Source organism: Lepisosteus platostomus, chromosome 8 (genome assembly GCF_059453375.1).
Source record: "Lepisosteus platostomus isolate fLepPlt1 chromosome 8, fLepPlt1.hap1, whole genome shotgun sequence".
NCBI classification, from domain to species: domain Eukaryota; kingdom Metazoa; phylum Chordata; class Actinopteri; order Semionotiformes; family Lepisosteidae; genus Lepisosteus; species Lepisosteus platostomus.
In genome coordinates this window covers 15,286,467-15,305,829 of record NC_142618.1, presented here as the reverse complement: position 1 = coordinate 15,305,829, position 19,363 = coordinate 15,286,467, and the positions used below count along the sequence as shown (strand labels likewise).

At 44.4% G+C, this 19,363-nt stretch overlaps 1 protein-coding gene across 5 annotated transcripts in view; it reads right to left on the bottom strand.

Annotated features, from left to right (window-relative positions):
* LOC148656730 (CD48 antigen-like) overlaps nt 1-18,274 on the bottom strand; it is a 31,413-nt gene extending 13,139 nt beyond the window's left edge. For 3 of the 5 annotated variants that reach the window (XM_088642581.1, XM_088642580.1, XM_088642582.1), the window contains exon 1: nt 18,119-18,274. In XM_088642581.1, the coding sequence (XP_088498707.1) occupies nt 18,119-18,170 (52 nt within the window). In that variant the 5' untranslated portion in view covers nt 18,171-18,274. The remainder of the gene's footprint in view (nt 1-18,118) is intronic. The other 2 variants (XM_088642584.1, XM_088642583.1) reach the window with 2 other exon arrangements.
* Between the last annotated feature and the right edge of the window lie 1,089 nt (nt 18,275-19,363).

Below are 19,363 nucleotides of genomic sequence, written 5' to 3'. Positions count from 1 at the left end.
ACTGAGAAATGACTGTATTCTTAAACTAACTTTATAAAGTTAAAAAACATGTAATTTTAATGCAGGTTTTTTTTGTTTTGGAGTGGATTTCAATGAACAAATTCTTAAAATATGGTGGGTGACTCCCTTCTTGTAACAGAACAAAATTCTTCATTTTTTTGGTCCAGAGGACTGTCCTTGTAATTGATCTTTCCTAAGACTTAAAGATACGAACACTGAACCAAAGAACCACAAACAAGTAGAGGCTATTTCACCTTTCTTCCTCCCTTTTAGAGATAGTTCCTATAGTAACGAATCTCAATTTACTGCAGGCTGCCAGACAGCACAGCTGTGTAATTGATCTCTGGAGCCACCATTCTGTCTGCAAAGTGGTTTCCCAGAAAGGTTTATTTTTAGTCTCAATTAGTCTCAATTAGCTGTGTTTGATTTGTAACACAAATTAGCTGGGACTGTTATCAGCAATTTTAGGGTTGTTCCTGCAATGACAGCACTGTCCGGCCACAGTAATTCAGGAAGAGAATACTGTACATAGTGTGTCACACTATTGTATCGTGCTTTACTGCTTCATACTGTGCTTTTACCCTGATATCTCTGGGTTTTACTGTACTGTATTTTTACCTTGATCTCACAGGGCGTTACTGCACTGTGCTGTTTTTACCCTGATTGCTCATGGGAAGTGTCACTGTACTGTGATAAAATCACACCGGATTGTTCACATTTTCTCACAGCGTGTGTCATGATTTATTACTATTCTTTCTGTATGCTGTTGCTCACTAATTAAGAATTCGAAATTCAGCCCCTTCCCAGATAAAGACGCAGAGATCCTTCCTCCTCTCAGGGGTTGTCAGTTAATCCAAGTTACAAAGGCAAGAAGGCCATTCCACCCATCGAGAAAGTTTATATTTAATTTATCTCAGGGTTTAAGGTCTTACAGTGAGGACCTTCATAGACACCAGGGGTCAATCACAACGAGCTGAAAGCACTGTGTACTAACAAGAGTTCAACCTGTGGTCATCAAGTGCTAAACTAGTGCACTAACTTAAGGCAATAAACTTGGCCGCTGAAATAAGTCCACAGCTCAGTACCAAACCTGTTGGTACTGGTTGCAACGAACCCAAAGTAAAGGAACAAGTTAAGGTTTATTCCATGCTGAAATAGGAGAAGAGAAACACAATGTTTCGGCTCCCTAAATTATCTATGATGGTCGTGAAGTTGCAATAATTAGCAGCGTAGAGCCAGATAAGTTTGCTGTTGTCTACATCAGACACAATTCAAGCCATCATTCAGTTATCTAAGCATCCATACAACCACAACACTAGTGTGTCAATGTACACCATCATTCAACTGATGCACATTGAGACATGCACAATTGAGCAACACAGCAGTACCCTGTCACTACTAAACAACCACAATAGTAAAACTATCACTAGCTCTGCTGAATTACAGTTAAAACACTGTATCAGCCCACATCATCACTCTGCCAAAGAGGCATTCACGTTGCTATAGTACTGTCTCTGAACTACTGTGCACTCTAGGCTACTGTTGCGTATGAAAGTAGATTTTTTAGAATGTTAAAACGTTGATAGACATTTCCGAATGCAAAAAATATTTCTAAGGTGAGAAAAGATTTCTTAATCAATTTGTTCACATGGGGCTCAAAAGACAGGAGACTATCAGCTGTGACCACCAGATTCCTGACTCTGGCTGATGTGTGAATGTGGAAACCATCCACCATTACTGTGAAGCTCTCCAGCTTTTTCCAGCTCACATTTGCTACCCACTACTTTGGGATGTTATATTGGTTATAAGGGATGTTATTGTGGTAAAGTGTTATGTCTGTCTCGCACATGTTAAGGCGTGCCACTGCTGTAATACAGGTAATAACAGTTCACATTAGTGAACTTAAAAAGCAACTTGTGTTCTTCCAAATCATCTCCACTGCACTACTTCCAGCATAATAATTACTGTATCCTGTTAATGTTCAGTGAAAGAACTGAGGTATTGGTCTTTGGTAAAACTGGGTGATGGAGTGCATTGGTACTGTAGGGTAGTGTTTTAGTACAGAAAAGCATTACTGCAGCTAGAAAACAGTACATTGGAAATGACAATGGGATTGATAGTGTCACAATGGTGTCAAACACTTTTAGTTTTAATTTACAGCTGATCAGAGTGGCATAGTATTATAACTGCTTTGGAATTGCAAACTTCGACTGGAGGTCCCAGTAAATACATACACAAATACAAAAACACACCTGTGGAGCCACACATTCCTACTGCTAGGCAGAGGAGAGGAAGTGAGTCACATTCTGTGGAACCACAGAATCCCTAGACATACATATAACATTTGCCACTCATATCTCAGAAAATCTAAATAGTGTTTTTCTAGTTGAGAGACAGGAATACACAAATGGTCAGAGGGGGTTTTCTGGTGAATAACTCTTGTTAATCATAATTCAGATCATAGAACGTACTTTACAAAGGCAAGATAAGGGTGAAGGAGAAGAGAGGGGCGTAACAGACGAAGACAGAGAGAGAGAAACAGAGAACAGACAGAGAGAAGAAACATCACTCTACTCTTTTCTAAGCTTGTGCCCTGAGAGAAGACCTTGTGTTGAGAGACTTGGAGAGCAGATTCTTGCTAACTAGTATGACTTTTTATACAGAGCTCGCTGTCCTGTTTACTGTAGGAAATAGTTGTTCACTTTTGAGCTTCAAAGTTATAGGAAGGGAGATCTAGCCCTGGGTCATATTCTTTTATTCAGGAAATAGGATATTTCTCTTGTTGGCTTGTCAATGTATTATATAGTATTTCAGGTTTCAGAGACTGGACCCTGGTTTCTTTCAAGAAGAAGAGGGATGTGATCCTGGGATCAGGGAGCTACTAACAAACAGGCCAGACAGGCTGAACTGGCTCCTTTTATTTGTAACCCTGCTCATGATCTTTCGACTCTTTGTATGAAGACTGTTACGGTACCAGTATCCAACCACCGAAGGGCGCCTACACCCCCACGGCTTGCTTCACCTACTCTGGTTAGGCGTGGGTTAGCCAGGTCCCTCTTACCCATGACCACGCCACCCTCTCTCTCTAAACCCAGCCGTCTGCATCCGCCTTTGCTTGGTATTGGGTTGGACCTCGTGGTATACACTTCGGAGGCTTGTTTCGCAATTCAGCCTGCCTGCTGGTGTTCTGGACTTCTGCATTGCCAACTCGACCTTGCCTTTTGGATTTTGGCTTTGAGGAACTGAGTGTTTTCCTGGTTTTTGGACACCTGAGTTATTCCTTTGACTACGATTCCTGACTACCCCTTTTACGGCTTCCTGGTCTTCTCGCCACCCGGATAGGGTCCATCACCAAATACTCGCTGAAACCAGCGTAACAAAGACTGGCATCCTTTTGACAAAAAACAACTAAAAGTGACAAAAAAATTGGTTAAAACCATCCCCTCCCTGATTGTTTACACAAAAACAAAAGTTTAAAAATAATGGTTTAATAGACTGTGGTAGCTTTGAATTATGGGAAAGTGAACTTTAGTCCACTCTTGCAATTTCACAACTCTGGGAGGGTGGAGTCAGAATTTAGTTTCTGCTTACTTTACACATACAGAAAATTATAATGGTGTAATTGGTTTCTTTGCAGAAAAGTAAACAACTGAAGGATTAGAGCAGTGTCTGAAGTTCTGCTTCCCTTACAACAGGACTTACAGAGCAGTGCTGACTGCAGTTATGTGTTCTTCCTCCCAGCTGCAGTTTTCTGACTCTTGTTATGGATTCTTATAGTATTGGAGACCAGTTCTGTTGCAATAGGAGCTACAGTCACAGTGCAGTAGAACAGTCTTGTTACAATAGGAGCTACACTCCCAGTACAGGAGAACAGTCTTGTTACAATAGGAGCTACAGTCACAGTGCAGTAGAACAGTCTTGTTACAATAGGAGCTACAGTCACAGTGCAGTAGAACAGTCCTGTTACAATAGGAGCTACACTCCCAGTCCAGGAGAACAGGCTTGTTACAATAGGAGCTACAGTCCCAGTACAGTAGAACAGTCCTGTTACAATAGGGGCTACAGTCCCAGTACAGTAGAACAGTCCTGTTACAATAGGAGCTACACTCCCAGTACAGGAGAACAGGCTTGTTACAATAGGAGCTACAGTCCCAGTACAGTAGAACAGTCTGTTACAATAGGAGCTACAGTCCCAGTACAGTAGAACAGTCCTGTTACAATAGGGGCTACAGTCCCAGTACAGTAGAACAGTCCTGTTACAATAGGGGCTACACTCCCAGTACTGGAGAACAGTTCCCTTACAATAGGGGCTGGTGTGTGAGGGAGTGCTTTATGCTAGCCCTGTGCATCCAGTTCATGATGGAGGGACAGGAGTGTGTGCAGTACTGCTGGGGTGCTCAAGGCACAGCTGAGCTCTTTCTGATGGGAATAATACAGTGTATAATATCAGATAGTAAAAATGTGCACCATGAGATTACTGGTTTAGCTAGAATGACTTGGGAACAGAATTTGCATGGCAGGGCAAATATGCAAATATTCCCCTCCCAGCCAGAAATTATGAAAATATTAAATGAACAAGAGCAGCTCCCCTCCTTGTGACCTAAACACACAACTGAGGTCTGGAGAACAAACCCCTTCAACAGAGCTTCAGCCACATGGCTGGGCAGCTTGTTCCACACTTCCACCACCCTTTGTGTAATGTATAATCTCTTGTCCTTACTGGAGGATCTCAGTGATTTTTGAAAGAATATTAGCTTCAACAGGCCATTTCTTGATTAGGTTATAGATGCCTAACTATAGGTGCTAACTCTCAATCCACAGCATCAGTAAAAGTGTAATGAAACCCAAAGGAAGAGTCAACAGGCAGTTTCTAGGAGACACACATCTTCCTTCCAGTCTCTATCCAGTCTGTCATCTCCTCCTACCTTTCACTGTAACAGGATGTGTCAATATTTATATTGGCAGTATCTTGACACCAGCTGCAGCCACACACCCCTGAGCCACTAACGACTCCAGGATCCTCATCAAGCACAAACAGACTCCCATAGTAACCCAGAGATACCCCTATAACTGAGACGTGGGGGACATGATGCCTGTCGGAGGAGTGAGCAGCCTGGTTTGTCTTGATTACAGACCGATGAGGGCGAAACTGCTGTGTGAGGGAGGTGGAAAGGCGATAGATGCTCGTTGATGGAACAGACTGTTTATTACTGTCGACTTCCTGATTTTCCTGGCAGCACCTGTCACTTGCTGTCCTGCCTCTCCTATGCCCGGTCTTCAATTCACTGACCTGTAGTGGACAGTTACAGTGCTCCTGTGAGTCCAGTTCATGTTGGGGGGACAGGGGTGTGTGCAGTACTTCTGGGGCGCCCATGGCACGGCTGAGCTCTTCCTGATGGGTTGAAAATAGACAAGCTCTGCTTTGCCTTCTGCTGTCGTAGATCTGTTGACAGGAGCAGTGTGTTTCCATGGAGCAAGGCCCAGTTAAATATCATAGGAGGACTTTATTTAAACACAGACACCACCCTGTCAGACCTGTCTCTCCTCTCCTCTCAAGGGCATAAGGAAAGAGAGATGACCTCAAAGCCCATATGTGATCCACAAGGACTCGGCCACGGAGAGAGATGATCTCCCAGCCCGTATCTGATCCCAATCCTGTGGGCCAGTCAGCACTTTCCAACCCTGCTCTTCAATCTGCCTTTCATACTCAGCTTCTCTTTCCATCTCATCTCCAGTTTTAGGTTGCTTGACTGTTGTACTGGCAGCACATTTGGTATGACAAAGACAGGCAGGGTAGAACATGAAGTCTGTCGATATTATCAAGAGGCACTGTTGCGCGTCAATCTGCTTGGTCAACTGAGAGATGATTTCACCGTTAGCCAGAAGAGGCAGGGATAGCGAGAACGTTCACTGTTGCCACAACTACAGTACAACACCCGCTGTCCCCTGCCCTGTGCGGCTTTGATCTGCTAGCTGCTGGCGCTTGAGGTTTTTTCTTAAAGCAGGAGATGCGTGTGTTTGGCCTCTCGTTCGCAGCTGTGGAGATGTCAGACACTTGATCTCCGGGCTCCTCTCCCCTAGTCTGCGGTCAGCTGCTCAGCGGTCCTGAAAGAGCTGGCATTCATGCCTTTTTTTTCTTGCAAAGTACCAAGTGACAAAGCATGATGAAACATAAGTATAAATACGGATTATTGTGAAATCTGTTCACCTGGCGAGACACTAAATATAACCTTCGGTGTCGTAAGCCAGAGAGCTTTAAGACCTGAAGGAGCAGGTTTCTGAACAGTTTCCTCCCAAGGACAGTGCGCCTGATTGTCAAGAACATGCAGACTGGCATGTCATATTGCAGGCCCACATCTACCCCAGTGCCCCAGGCACAATGTCTTTTATCATGTGTTACTAAAGAGCCATGCTTCTTATGTGAGTTGTTTGCGCAATAGTGTGTACAGGTTGTGTACAGTCTTTTCATAGTGTCCTGCACACAGTCTGTGTGTGCTTTAATTGCGACAGAGTGACCTCTGGTGATCTGGTGCTCAAGGCAGCTTGGTGGTGCAGTGTCGCAAGTGTTTCGGCCCTGGGTTCAATTCAGGACCGAGGTGCTATATGGGTAGAGTGATGATTGATGTTTTCATGGGTTTCCTCCCACAGTCCAAAGACATACTGGCGCGTCAGCTGGTTTCTGGGGAAATTGTCCCTAGTGTCTGCATGTATGTGTGTCTCTCTAGGGTTTATCCTGTCTTGTGCCCCTTGTTTGCTGGATAGGCTCCAGCTCCCCCGATAACCTGAACAATAATACAGTGTGTGATCTCCTGTTACAGCCTGGAGGACAGACAGTGAGCCTGTCTCTCAATAATAATACAGTGTGTGATCTCCTGTACCAGCCTGAGGAACAGACAGTGAGCCTGTCTCTCAATAATAGTAATACAGTATGTGATCTCCTGTACCAGCCTGAGGAACAGACAGTGAGCCTGTCTCTCAATAATAATAATAATAATAATAATGCAGTGTGTGATCTCCTGTACCAGCCTGAGGAACAGACAGTGAGCCTGTCTCTCAATAATAGTAATTAATAATAATTCCTCACACTTATATAGAACTCTTCTGGACACTCCACTCAAAGCACTTTACAGGTAATGGGGATCCCCTCCACCACCACCAGTGTGCAGCCCCACCTGGATGATGCAATGGTACACTCACCACACACCAGTGGGAAGGAGAACCGAGTGATTAAACCAGTTCAGAGATGGGCATTGTTAGGAGGCAATGATTAGTATAGGCCAATGGGAAATTTGGCCAGACTAACATCCCTACTCTTTTTGAGAAACAGCCTGGGATTTTTGATCTGATGGCAGAAAGACCTCAGGTTTATGTCTCATCCAAAGGATGGCGCCTTTTTACAGTATAGTGTACCTGTCACTATACTGGGGCATTAGAACCCACACAGACCACAGGGTGAGCGCCCCCTATTGGCCTCACTAACACCTCTTCCAGCAGCAACCTTAGCTTTCCCAGGAGGTCTCCCATCCAGGTACTGACCAGGCTCACACCTGCTGGGCTTCAGTAGGGCTGCCAGCTGTGAGTTGCAGGATGATATGGCTGCTGCTGCAGCAATTGAAGACACCTAGTTTCCTCGCTAATTAGCATTAGCTTTATAGTCATTACGTGTGGCTTACCATTACCAATAAAGCATTTCTAAACCTGGATATTAATCTGCTGTTTCCAGGAGATGGATTATTAAAACTGCTTCTTTTTTTGAGTGGCAGATGACTGAACTGCACATTCTCTCCTCCTCCTACAGAAGAAGAACTACATCACAGTTTACATTCGAGGTGAGTTTTTACAGGGGCTGCCCTGAAACCAGGGTATCGGTTTCAACAGCATGGCTGGGCAGCTTGCTCCACACTCCCACTACCCTTTGCGCAAAGATGTGCCTCCTGTTGTTGATTTTAAATGCACTCCCACGTAGTTTCCAGTCATTAAGATGTTCGGTTAGCACAGATTTGAAAAGGGAAACTGGCTCAATATTCTCTCTGAAGGAGCTTGAACTTTTTTGCAAGGAAGAGTGGGATAAAACTGCAAAGCCCAGGTGTGCAAAGTTCAGTAGGTTACCAGTTGTATGTTGCAGGGTGATATGGTGATCTCCTGTCCTAGCCTGAGGAACAGACAGTGACCCGCCTCTCAATAAGAATAATACAGTGTGTGATCTCCTGTCCCAGCCTGGGGAACAAACAGTGAGAGACAGTTTGTCTCACAATAGAGAAGAAATGGTTTAAAGGCAAGCGCTTGCAGGGTATTATGTGCAGACCTATGAGGTGATGTGTAATTCTAAAGGCCGAGTGTGATTGTCGGGAGAGTAAATTTCCTGCGTTCGGGGTAGTTGTTTGTATTCCCGAGCGGTGTGAAATGAATACGTATGAGCAGATGTCTACTTTTAATATAATGTTTACTCGTACTGCTGGGATATTTTGTAGGTTTCTGTGCCTGTAAGACACACACAAAGACACATTCTTTGAAATCATACAAAAAAGTATTATGGTATCGCATTGGCAACACTGTAGTCATCAGTATAAAGAGAGCTCTTTGAATTTGAATCAGAAACCTCTGTACTGTAACGCCTTTGTGTGGAGAGGGCCTGTTGGTGTCCAGCTGTGGCCCCTCTCTATCTCACTTCTCTCTCAAAGTTCAAAGTCCGGTTTAACAGGAATTAAATACACAAGACAGGAAAATATACAATCATCCCCCTTGTCTGTGAAATTGAAATGCAGAAGTGCCTTGCTAGCATATTATTTATGACCTGCCTGATCTATCCTGTGTATGTATGAAGTATCTTGTGACACACGACAAGATTTGTGCGGTCCATCACGAGCGATACAGTCAAGCGATACTGTATATCACCATGCTTCACCAAAGCACATGCTATACAAAACTCTCACAGATGCCCGTTCCTAACAAGACAAAGGCATTGTGTGGTGCAGTAGTTCTGTGGCTGGAAGGTTGCTGGTTCAAATCCCACGGACGGCAGAGGAATCCTACTCCGTTGGGCCCCTGAGCAAGGCCCTTCACCCCAGCTGCTCCAGGGGTGCTGTATAAATGGCTGACCCTGCGCTCTGACCCCAAGCTTCTCTCCCTGTGTCTGTGTGTCTCATGGAGAGCAAGCTGGGGTATGCGAAAAGACAAATTCCTAATACAAGATATTGTAGATCGGCAATAAAGTGATCTTATCTCGTTAAGCGAGACAAAGTTATTCGGTTTAGCTCGTGTGTCAGTGCTGAATGCTGAATGTCAGTGAGTCGGGCAGCCCACACCGCTCCATCCATTCACGGTCTCTCGCGGTAAAGGTGTCCGAACGAGCGCTTCTCGGCGCGAACCAGAGCCTCGCAGCTCGAGCTCAAATACCGAGAACAGTGTCCCCCCACATCCCTCCACTCCGCGCCCACGCATGAACACAGGACACGGTACAGACAGCACCCAAACCCACAAATCGCCTGCCATCTGGTTAGGCGGCAGCTTGAACAAAAGCGGAAAGGACTGGTGTTTTAACAGCGCATTAAACAACAATCAAACTACCCCCCCCCAAAAAAAAAACACACACAGCCCCTTCGCTTACAAAACTAGCAGATGCGCAGTCACCCACACAGACCCGTGTGGTTTTGCCGTCTTTCTACAGAGACTACTTCTTTGTTCTCTTAATTTCTATTCGTTGCAGCCCACCCAGCCTCCATGAATACCTTTAAGAATGAATCACATTAAAGGGGAACTTCAACGCTATTTGTCAGGGTTCGAAATAATCAGCATTGATAACCACGATAAAACTCAAATGTACACAGTAAGTTGGAAAACCTCCAATTTACATCATAAAGTAGACGAAATGTCCTGCCTTATAGTACTTTCACAAAGTTTCACACGAGTTTGTGCCTAATTTGATTTTTTGGCTGTGCCATCAATGAATTTATTTTGTGACTGAGATTTAATAAGTGGTCTGAGAAATTGGGACTGCAGTTCCCCTTTAACTATATTTACTCATCTAATATAACGGACTATGCCACCGAGTGAATGTGTGGAGACTGAAGGATGAGCGGATCATCGGGCTCAGGGACTGGAGGCTATGGGGTACTTGTGCTGGTCTGGACTACAGGTGTTTGTGTCATGGGTTCTGGGTGTGGGGTAGACAGTCCTGAATTGCTTCTAATTGCTAGAGAATAAAAAAGGTGGTGATATAGGTGAACTGTCTGGGCTGGTCTGTTGATGCCCTGGTGGTTCTGGAAGGTGCAAAATTGTGTGTGCGTGTCTGGGGGGGTCTTGCTAGGTAACGCAGTCAGCTACAAAGCTAAAGTTATCTTGCATTTAGAGGTCACCCTCCATGACATTTATATCTATGACATATCCTGTTCTGCAAATGTCTTCATTAATAATTTGGACATTTTCACTACTGTGGAAATCAGACATGTATCCGTGAGATTTGAAAGGACAGGCTCCTGAGGACAGATAACCGTCTGCTTTATCATGAAGGAAGCAGAAGTCTGGCACATTCTGCAGAACAAAATGACTTCTGCAGAATGTGTTTCTGCAGAACACACAGAGATATAAATACCTCACTTCTGCAACCGAAAAAACAGCAGACTGACAAAGCACCTTTCAAGCCCTGGACACCTGTTCTCAGGTGAGCTGTAGAGATGGATTCAAGATGGCCACCCAGCACACGAGCTGAATCACAGACTGCCCAGCCTCATGAAAACAAAACAACACCACAGCAAAACACCCACCATCAGCCTTCTCCTCCTACTGATGTTATTCACTCGTCTGCAGTAAAACCGCCTGATGTTTTGGGTACAGAAAAACAAAATATGTTTCATAATAACAACCTCAATGACACGGCTGTTGTTCTTGTTCAGTTAACTCCGACATGGCCAGGAAAGAGCAGATAGCAGAGTCAGTGACAAAGAGGAATTTTGATATAGATGGCAAAATACTCTTTAAATTCGAGAGGGATTTTATTTTTACTTCTCGATAAAACTCACCCCGTTTGCTGTTACTGTACGAAGCAGCTCAAAGTGCAGCAGGGGTGTGGGTTTGAAAGGCTTAAACTTGCTATTCTGAAGGTGTTTCTTCTTCATTCTCGCCTCTCTGAGATCTTGGCATTTCGAGGAGGGGTTTTTAGACCTGGAGGAGTGATCCACTATCTGGGGGAGTGACCAGGTCCAGAGGACATTTAATACTCGTATCAGGATCATGATTTCCCTGTGTGTACTTCTGAGAGTCCTAAACGGCCAGGAATACTCAGGGATTCCACAGACTTCTTCAATGCAACGACAAATCCAGTCCTAGAATTCCCCCAAAAGCACCTACCAGAATCTGAACAGCTTCCTGTCGTTACTGGAGAAAGGGAAGTCAGCAGATTTAAGTACAAAAAGAGATTTAAAAAGCAACACAGTGGAACAGGGCTCAGCGTGCAGAGCCAGTTACAGGAACGATGGCACCCCCCTCTGAGATCTAGCGAGTGTGAAACTCGGCTGTGGCAGAGGACCGGCCTGTAGGTTCGGCGGAGTATCCCCTGGCCAGGGAGAGGTGCTGTGGATGCTCGGAACCCGGGAGCAGCACTGGCGACAGATCCACCCCTCCACAACATCAGCGGAGCAGAATGAGATACAGATGACCGAAATACATAAATATCGAAACCTGGGGCTGCTGGCCGCTGTTAGTGATCGCAGCAGACAGGAAAAGTAAACGACTTTCACAGCCACAACCCTGGGCCTGGCCTGGAGCTCAGTGTGAAGCCCAGGGAATACCACAGCGACACAGCGGGATTACCCAGAAATTCACCGGCCCTGCTGTCCCCCAAAACTGAAAACCAGAACGCTTTCTTGTTCAGTTTCCTTCCCTGTTCGTGGGTGTGATGTTTTTCATTTATTTATTTTTCCCACAGCCCGACTTGCCAGCCTTTTGCACTCTTTATTTTGTTTGGGAGGCATGTGCCCTTCATTTGACTTTTCATTTAATAAATGCACTCTTTTTGGGTTAATTAATGTCCTTCATCCTGTCACTGAAGCACATTCGCGAAAGCCCCTAACTCTGGTATCTGGTTGCTCTTTTCTGGACTGATTCCAGAACAGCAATATCTTTTCTATCACACAATTGTGCGCAATATTCTAAATGAGACCTGCAGTAACTGGCGTGTTATACAGCTTTAACATAACATCCCTTAATTTAAGTTCTACTATTTAATTATACACCCCAGCATGGTCTTTGCCTTTTTGATTGTGTCCCCACGTTTTCTAGAAGATGTAAGTGATATGGCAACATAAACACCTCCGTCTTTTTTCCTCTCCCCTTGTCTACAGTAAACATCTTCGTCCAGGTGTCCTGACCCCCATATCTGTTTCCAAAACACTGCGCTGCCCACTTGTTCACTCAGCTGACTAAGATCTGTGTCACTTCAGGTGAGACTCAGACATAATTATTTATTATTTTACCACATCCCAAAAAAGTAATACTTGCATGCACGAGCAATTTGTGTAATTTAATGCAACATCCAAAAATATGTTGCATTAAATTACACAGAGATTCCCAAACTTTTAACTGAAAAGCCGCATCACAAAGCCCATGGGGAGTGTGAGAAGTGCTCTTCTGGAGACAGAAACGTGCACTATCACGTGTGATTCCATGGTTCGATCACCTTTCTGATGAATGAGCTCATATCCCGGAACATTTCCATGTGTTATGGAAACCTTTGAATCGATTTGCCTCCATAATGTATCCTTTGGGTGATTTGAGTACCCAAATCACCTGCTTCCCCCAGCTTCACTCTGTCTGTGTACGGGACGGCACCCACTGCTGTGTGCCGTGACTAGAGCAATCGAAAGAGCCGCTGCAGGACTGCGCTGGTGCTCTGCAACTTCTATAATTAACCAGCGGTGTAGGAGGCTGGTAAGCAGCATTGAAACCGCTGGTAAACACCTACTTGTCACCCAAGTTCTCGCATTTCTCCCCCACACACACACAAACACATTGGAGCATCTTATTTCGCTGCTTCTCGCAAGAATCAGCTGCAACAACATGCCAGGGGCAGCTTGTTCCACACTCCTGCTGCCCTTCGAGTAAAGAAGCGCTTCATTCTTAAAGCACAGTACCTGGCCAGTATCCGCTTCAGTGATACTGCCAGGGGATGTCTGGTGAGAAACGTAAATACCCAGGGGACTCCTGGAGAATACTACAGAGCGAGTGCAGTTTTGCCTTCCAGAGACTTTTCATGCCCTGCGGCGTCTGGGCTTTTTTTTCAGTCAACTGTCAGCTTTGTATTAACCGAGGTACCGTGTCACAATGATGGACTCCTTTTTAAAAGTAGGAGCCAGCAGCACTGAAACCTAGTTTTAAAAGCATGTGAGAATGCGAATTATGACAATAATTAATCATTATTCTTTACGTTACTGCTGACAAAATCACTAATAAGGTGTTAATGGGTTACTTCTACACAGGTATAAAGGGCTCTTAGAATCTCCTGCCTTCTAAAAACAGGAACCCATCTGAGTGTAATGTGGCTGCAACGTGTATGTGTGTGTGTGGGACATAACCAGACTGCAAGCTCTGAAGAAGTGTGTAAAAGTCTTGCCAAAGCACCTGCCTGCCGAGTCTGAAACCACAATCTCGCAGCAGGGTTCAGAAAACCTCCCGCCTCTGCGGGGCCGAGCCCATAGCTGTTTCAACTACAGCCGTTCAGAATCTGCAGACGCGTTCTCAGACTCACACACACACACACACCTCTCAGCACCAGCCCACAGACACGCCTGCTGAGAATGCGTTTGACAGCACCGTGAGCACCCTGACCGCTGGCAGGGAAACCTCAGGGCTTCGTCTCTGATACACATCTCAGTTTCTTTCTGCCCGGAAGCGAGCGTTAAATCTGGGGTCACGAGTTTCCATTTTCCACTCTCTGGGAAGACTTTCCCACCATCCGGGATTAAGGCCCAGAAAGCTGCCCCCCAGGGCCCGCTCAGCCGAGTGCAAGTGGGCTGATGTGTGTTTAAAACCAAGGACAGAAGGCACTTCCTTACACAAAGTGTAGTAGGAGTGTGGAACTAGCTGCCCAGCCATATTGTTGAATCCGATACCTTGACTTCCTCTAAGAAACAGCTGGTTAAGCTCTTGTGATAAATTAACTTCACTCGTTCCTCAGTAAATGAGTACTCTCTAAAACAAGCAGTACAGAAAACATGTCTATTTTGGTTAGAGTCGTTAGAAGACTCGAGTTCCTCTGCTTATATGAGCTCCAAGCTTGTGGCTTGTTCTTTTGCTTTTTTATTATAACTCTCTTGTTGTCATTTGCATGCACGATGAAATTTAAATATCTTTTTGCAGTTATTTAGTCACTATATTCGAATATGAAAACCGGTAGCTCTAGATACAAGCTGATTTCTTTATTTCATCCTGCTCACTGTGAACTCACAGACTTCTTATCAGTAAACCTCAGAACTCCTCACATTCGCTTAAGCAACATTAACAGAAATCGTAATGGTATTATGGTATAGATTAATATCTTGAATGTCTGGTTTGTAAAAATAATATTGATTCACAACTTTTGGCATTTTCTATAGTAAAATGTTTTATTTTATGGACACTATGAATATCACCAGAGAAACGGCTATCTACTGTACATCACCAGACAGCATGATACTCTTATTTTTATGGGTTTGGGATTTATCCTGTCTTTGAATGCACAAGATTTATTAACTAACATGATAATTGTGAACAGCGAGGGATGAACTGATTAACTACAAAACTATCTAGATGGGCTGACTGGTCTCTATGTGATTTTAACACGATCTTCCAGTAGATATTAGCTGTCTTCAATCAACAAATAATAATAATTGCTTACAGTCATATATAACTCTTTTCTGGACACTCCACTCAAAGCGCTTTACAGGTAATGGGGATCCCCTCCACCACCACTAGTGTGCAGCCCCACCTGGATGACGTGACAGCAGCCACAGTGCACCAGTACTCTCACCACACACCAGCTCTCAGTGGGGAGGAGAGCAGAGTGATGAAGCCACTTCATAGAGGGGGATTATTAGGAGGCAATGACTGGTAAAGACCAATGAGAAATTTGGCCAGGAAGCCGGGGTTACACCCCCACTCTTTTTGAAAGACGCACTGGGATTTTGAATGACCACAGAGAGTCAGGACCTTGGTTTTACGTCTCATCCACCGGAAGGCACCTTTTTACAGTACAGTGTCCCCGTAACTATACTGGGGCATTAGGACCCACATGGACTGCAGGGTGAGCTCCTCTGCTGGCCCCACTAACACGTCTTCCAGCAGCAACCTTAGTTTTTCCCAGGAGGTCTCCCATCCAGGTACTGACCAGGCTCACACCTGCTGGGCTTCAGTACGGCTGCCAGTTGTGAGTTGCAGGATGATATGGCTGCTGCTGCAGCAATTGAAGACACCTAGTTTCCTCACTAATTAGCATTAGCTTTATAGTCATTACGTGTGGCTTACCATTACCAATAAAGCATTTCTAAACCTGGATATTAATCCGCTGTTTCCAGGAGATGGATTATTAAAACTGCTTCTTTTTTTGAGTGGCAGATGACTGAACTGCACATTCTCTCCTCCTCCTACAGAAGAAGAACTACATCACAGTTTACATTCGAGGTGAGGTTTTACAGGGGCTGCCCTTCAACGGTATCGGTTTCAACAGCATGGGTGGGCAGCTTGCTCCACACTCCCACTACCCTTTGCGCAAAGATGTGCCTCCTGTTGTTGATTTTAAATGCACTCCCACGTGGTTTCCAGTCATTAAGATGTTCGGTTAGCACAGATTTGAAAAGGGAAACTGGCTCAATATTCTCTCTGAAGGAGCTTGAACTTTTTTGCAAGGAAGAGTGGGATAAAACTGCAAAGCCCAGGTGTGCAAAGTTGATAGAGACTTGTTCACAAAGACTCACTGCTGTAATAAATGCAAAAGGTGCTTCCACAGAGTATTAGTTGAGGGGGGTGCAACCAGTGTGTTGTAGGTTTTTTAATTTCAGTTATTGTTCCTAATAACTATGGTTTTGTCGTGAATTTTGTTGAATGCAAGGTCACATTAAAGACGGAAAAACGTCTGACATTATCTTGATTTCCGTTTTACACTACACAAACCTGCAATTTCAATAAGGGTGTGTAGACTCTTTCATATCCACTGTACCTCAGGCGAGCCAGCTGGCACGAGTTAACACCAGGTGCGAGGGGTTTGAAGCGCAGACAGGAGACGGGGGGTCTGATCGGGTGACAGCACTACCTTCTGTCTAGAGCTCCTGCAAATACTTCGTTTGAACTGTTTCCCCGTCTCCCACCGCCATATCGCCGGGGGTACAAAGCAGAATTCAGCTGTGCTCCTGAGTGAACGCAGGGAAACCTCTGTCCTTCCAGGGGAGCAAACTCATCCTCTCGTGTACGAAACCGACGTCAATTTAATTATTAACTCTTATTCAAACAATGCTCGGTAACAACATCAGGTATCCTGGAGATGAACAGTTGGTTCATGAGCATTATCACTCAACTGTCACTACTTGTAAGCGCATTCAAACACACAAACCGTTTCTGTCGTAAAACAAACGAACAAAAGGAGCCCGGAAAATAATAATCAGTAAAGCAGACAGCTTCAATTGTGTGCAGCGGTATTGTTTTTGTTCAAAGAGACACCAAACACATCGCTACAGCCTAGCGATGCGCGGGTAAACTCACACCCGCGGGGGTGCGTTTTTACCCGCGGGTCGGTGGGGGTGCTCGGGTTAAAAAAAACAAGATTTTAGATCGGGTCGGGCGGGTGTGGGATCGTTTCTCACAACCGCGGGCGGGTGCGGGTGAAAAAAAAAAAAGCCAACTCGCGATTCACTAGTACGGACAGTACAACTAGCGAGGAAATCCTTCAGTAACCTCGGCTCCGTGAGGTGGGTTTCCAGGGGAACAGACTTTATTTCACGGGTCCCGGATTCTGCCCGATTAATTTCTCGAGTACAGTCGAGTGCAGCGACTCGGGAGACAAGGGAGGAAATGATCTAAGGGTCTATCTACACTGACAGAGGATAAACATAATAAATCACAAGGAATTGTAACGAGCTACCAGGTCAACACTGTCTACAGTTGGTCCAGCAGCAGAGTTAGATAAAAAGATCACGTACAATTTTGTAGACCCTGGGCAGGACACAGCCAACAAAATACAAGACATAGACAATAAAAACAAAACAGCAAAGAGTCACACTAGAAAAGAAATACTTAACAAAGTCTACGAAGCTACACACGTTTCTAAATGGTTTAACTTCATTAAAACATAATATAAATGGTACTCATCAGAAGATTTCAGATGTCAAATTCAGGGCAAACGAGTACAAGTGGGTTTCATTAATATAGAGAATATAGAGAGATTTTAGAAGAACATCACGATTAACCGTATTCCGAGAATGTTAAGCGTCTGAGCAAACTGTCCGAACTCAAGCTTGCAGGTGACCTCAGGCTCTTAACAATAGGAATACAATTGTATGCGCGCCCTGACATTTCAGTCACCGGGTTTCTGAAGGCTCCGTTTCTTTCCAACATATTTATTTTTTTCTATATATATATGGTACCCTTTTTGCACTAAAGGGACACCTAGGCTGACCGCATTTGAAAAATCGGGAGGGATACCTGAGTATATAGGAGAGGTACAGTATTTTTATATTATTGCAATTGAATTTTAGAGAAAAAAATAATGACTTTGAAGATGTTGGTCTGGCGTTATTAACACGAGTGCGCAAGCCCTAGAACCCGAATCCGTTACACTAACAAAAGGGCATACAGTGAAAGATGGGCTATTTCGAAGTCGCAAATAATTTAAACAAACGTGAAGAAAAAATATACATGTGGATCTCACTGAACGTTTTAGAACTTTCACGGTTACGTTAATGAAAGGACGGGACTAAGAGCCGGTTCTCGCTCAGTGAAGAGATCAGTCCTACACTACAGTTGGATCCGCTCCTGGCGAGTCCTGTTAAACGAGTGATCGCTCGCTCCCTTTAACTCAATCAATAAGAATAATTACAAACCAAGGATTTCATTGCGCAATGGCCCGAATACCTCGGGTGTATCGGTTCCGTCTTACCTAAGAAAAAGCAGATCAGCAGTAGAAGCTCCCGGAGCCCAGAGCTCTCCATGTCTGTACTCGCCCGAGCGCTTTTGTCTCCAACAGCATCACGGAGAGAGAGAGGCGGGGAGACAAGACAGTAAGAGGGTTATATTACAGTAACGAGTGAACTCCAATTCAAATTCGATGTTCTAGTAGCATGACTGATGAATTACAATGCAGACAAATTATTTACAATCAACAACATTTACACTATATGCATGTTATTGGACATGTACATTCATCACAGAAAACTGAAAATATTATTGGGAGACAGGCTCACTGTTCCTGACAGGAGATCAAAGATCTTTATTAGTAGCTGTATTACAGCAAACGCTGGTAGAGCCTTTAGTATGTTCAGATATTCTGGGGAGAGAAAAGAACTGAAATGAAGGAAATATATCTATAAATGGAGTGTAAGTCTTAAATGTGTTCTGTCACAAGGGGTCCTCACATGAATAGACTTGTTGTATTTGTATTGTAATGCTGCTCCACACTTGTGGTTCTCAGAGGGAAGCAGGGATACTGAGGAATTTGGGGACCAGAGAATAAGTTGTAAAGGCACATTAAAGAAAAAAACTCTTGGATAAAGTGCAACAAACAGAAGCCCGCAAAGCACATAAAACTTACCTTTATAGCATTAGATACAATGTAGCCTACACACATTGTAGCATCAGCAGTTATGTACACTCACCTGGTAAAGTTTTAAAAAAATAACATTAAATTGTCAGGGACATCCAGTTATATATAAAACCGAAAAAGTAATAATTGTATATTAACGTGGCCTACATATAAACTCACTGATCAGATTAATTGAAATGATTCAGTGCCCCCTGCTGTTCGTGCCAATTAGAACAACAGCAATGCTGAGCACTCAGGACTGTACTGGCCACAAGTTCAGGTGGTCTCCAGCTTTGTTCTGCATGTTTCTTTTCAGTGCAAAAGACCTAAAGCTGGAGATGATCTCCAAACAGCACCATAATAACTAGTCCACAACTTAGTACGTAGCTGTGTGCTAAATCTGAAATGTGGTGTGTGGTGTTCGTGTGTGTGTCCCAGTGTTGTCTGGCTGGTGCTGTGATTTGGTTGACTTTGATTTGTGCTGTCCTGAGGCTGGCTGGTGTCAGTGAGCTTCAGGCAGCTCCTCTCTGGGGTCAGCTCTTGGCTCTGCAGGGCCTTGTGGTAGTACTGTAGGAATTCCAGCCTCCGTTTTTCAGTTGTAGT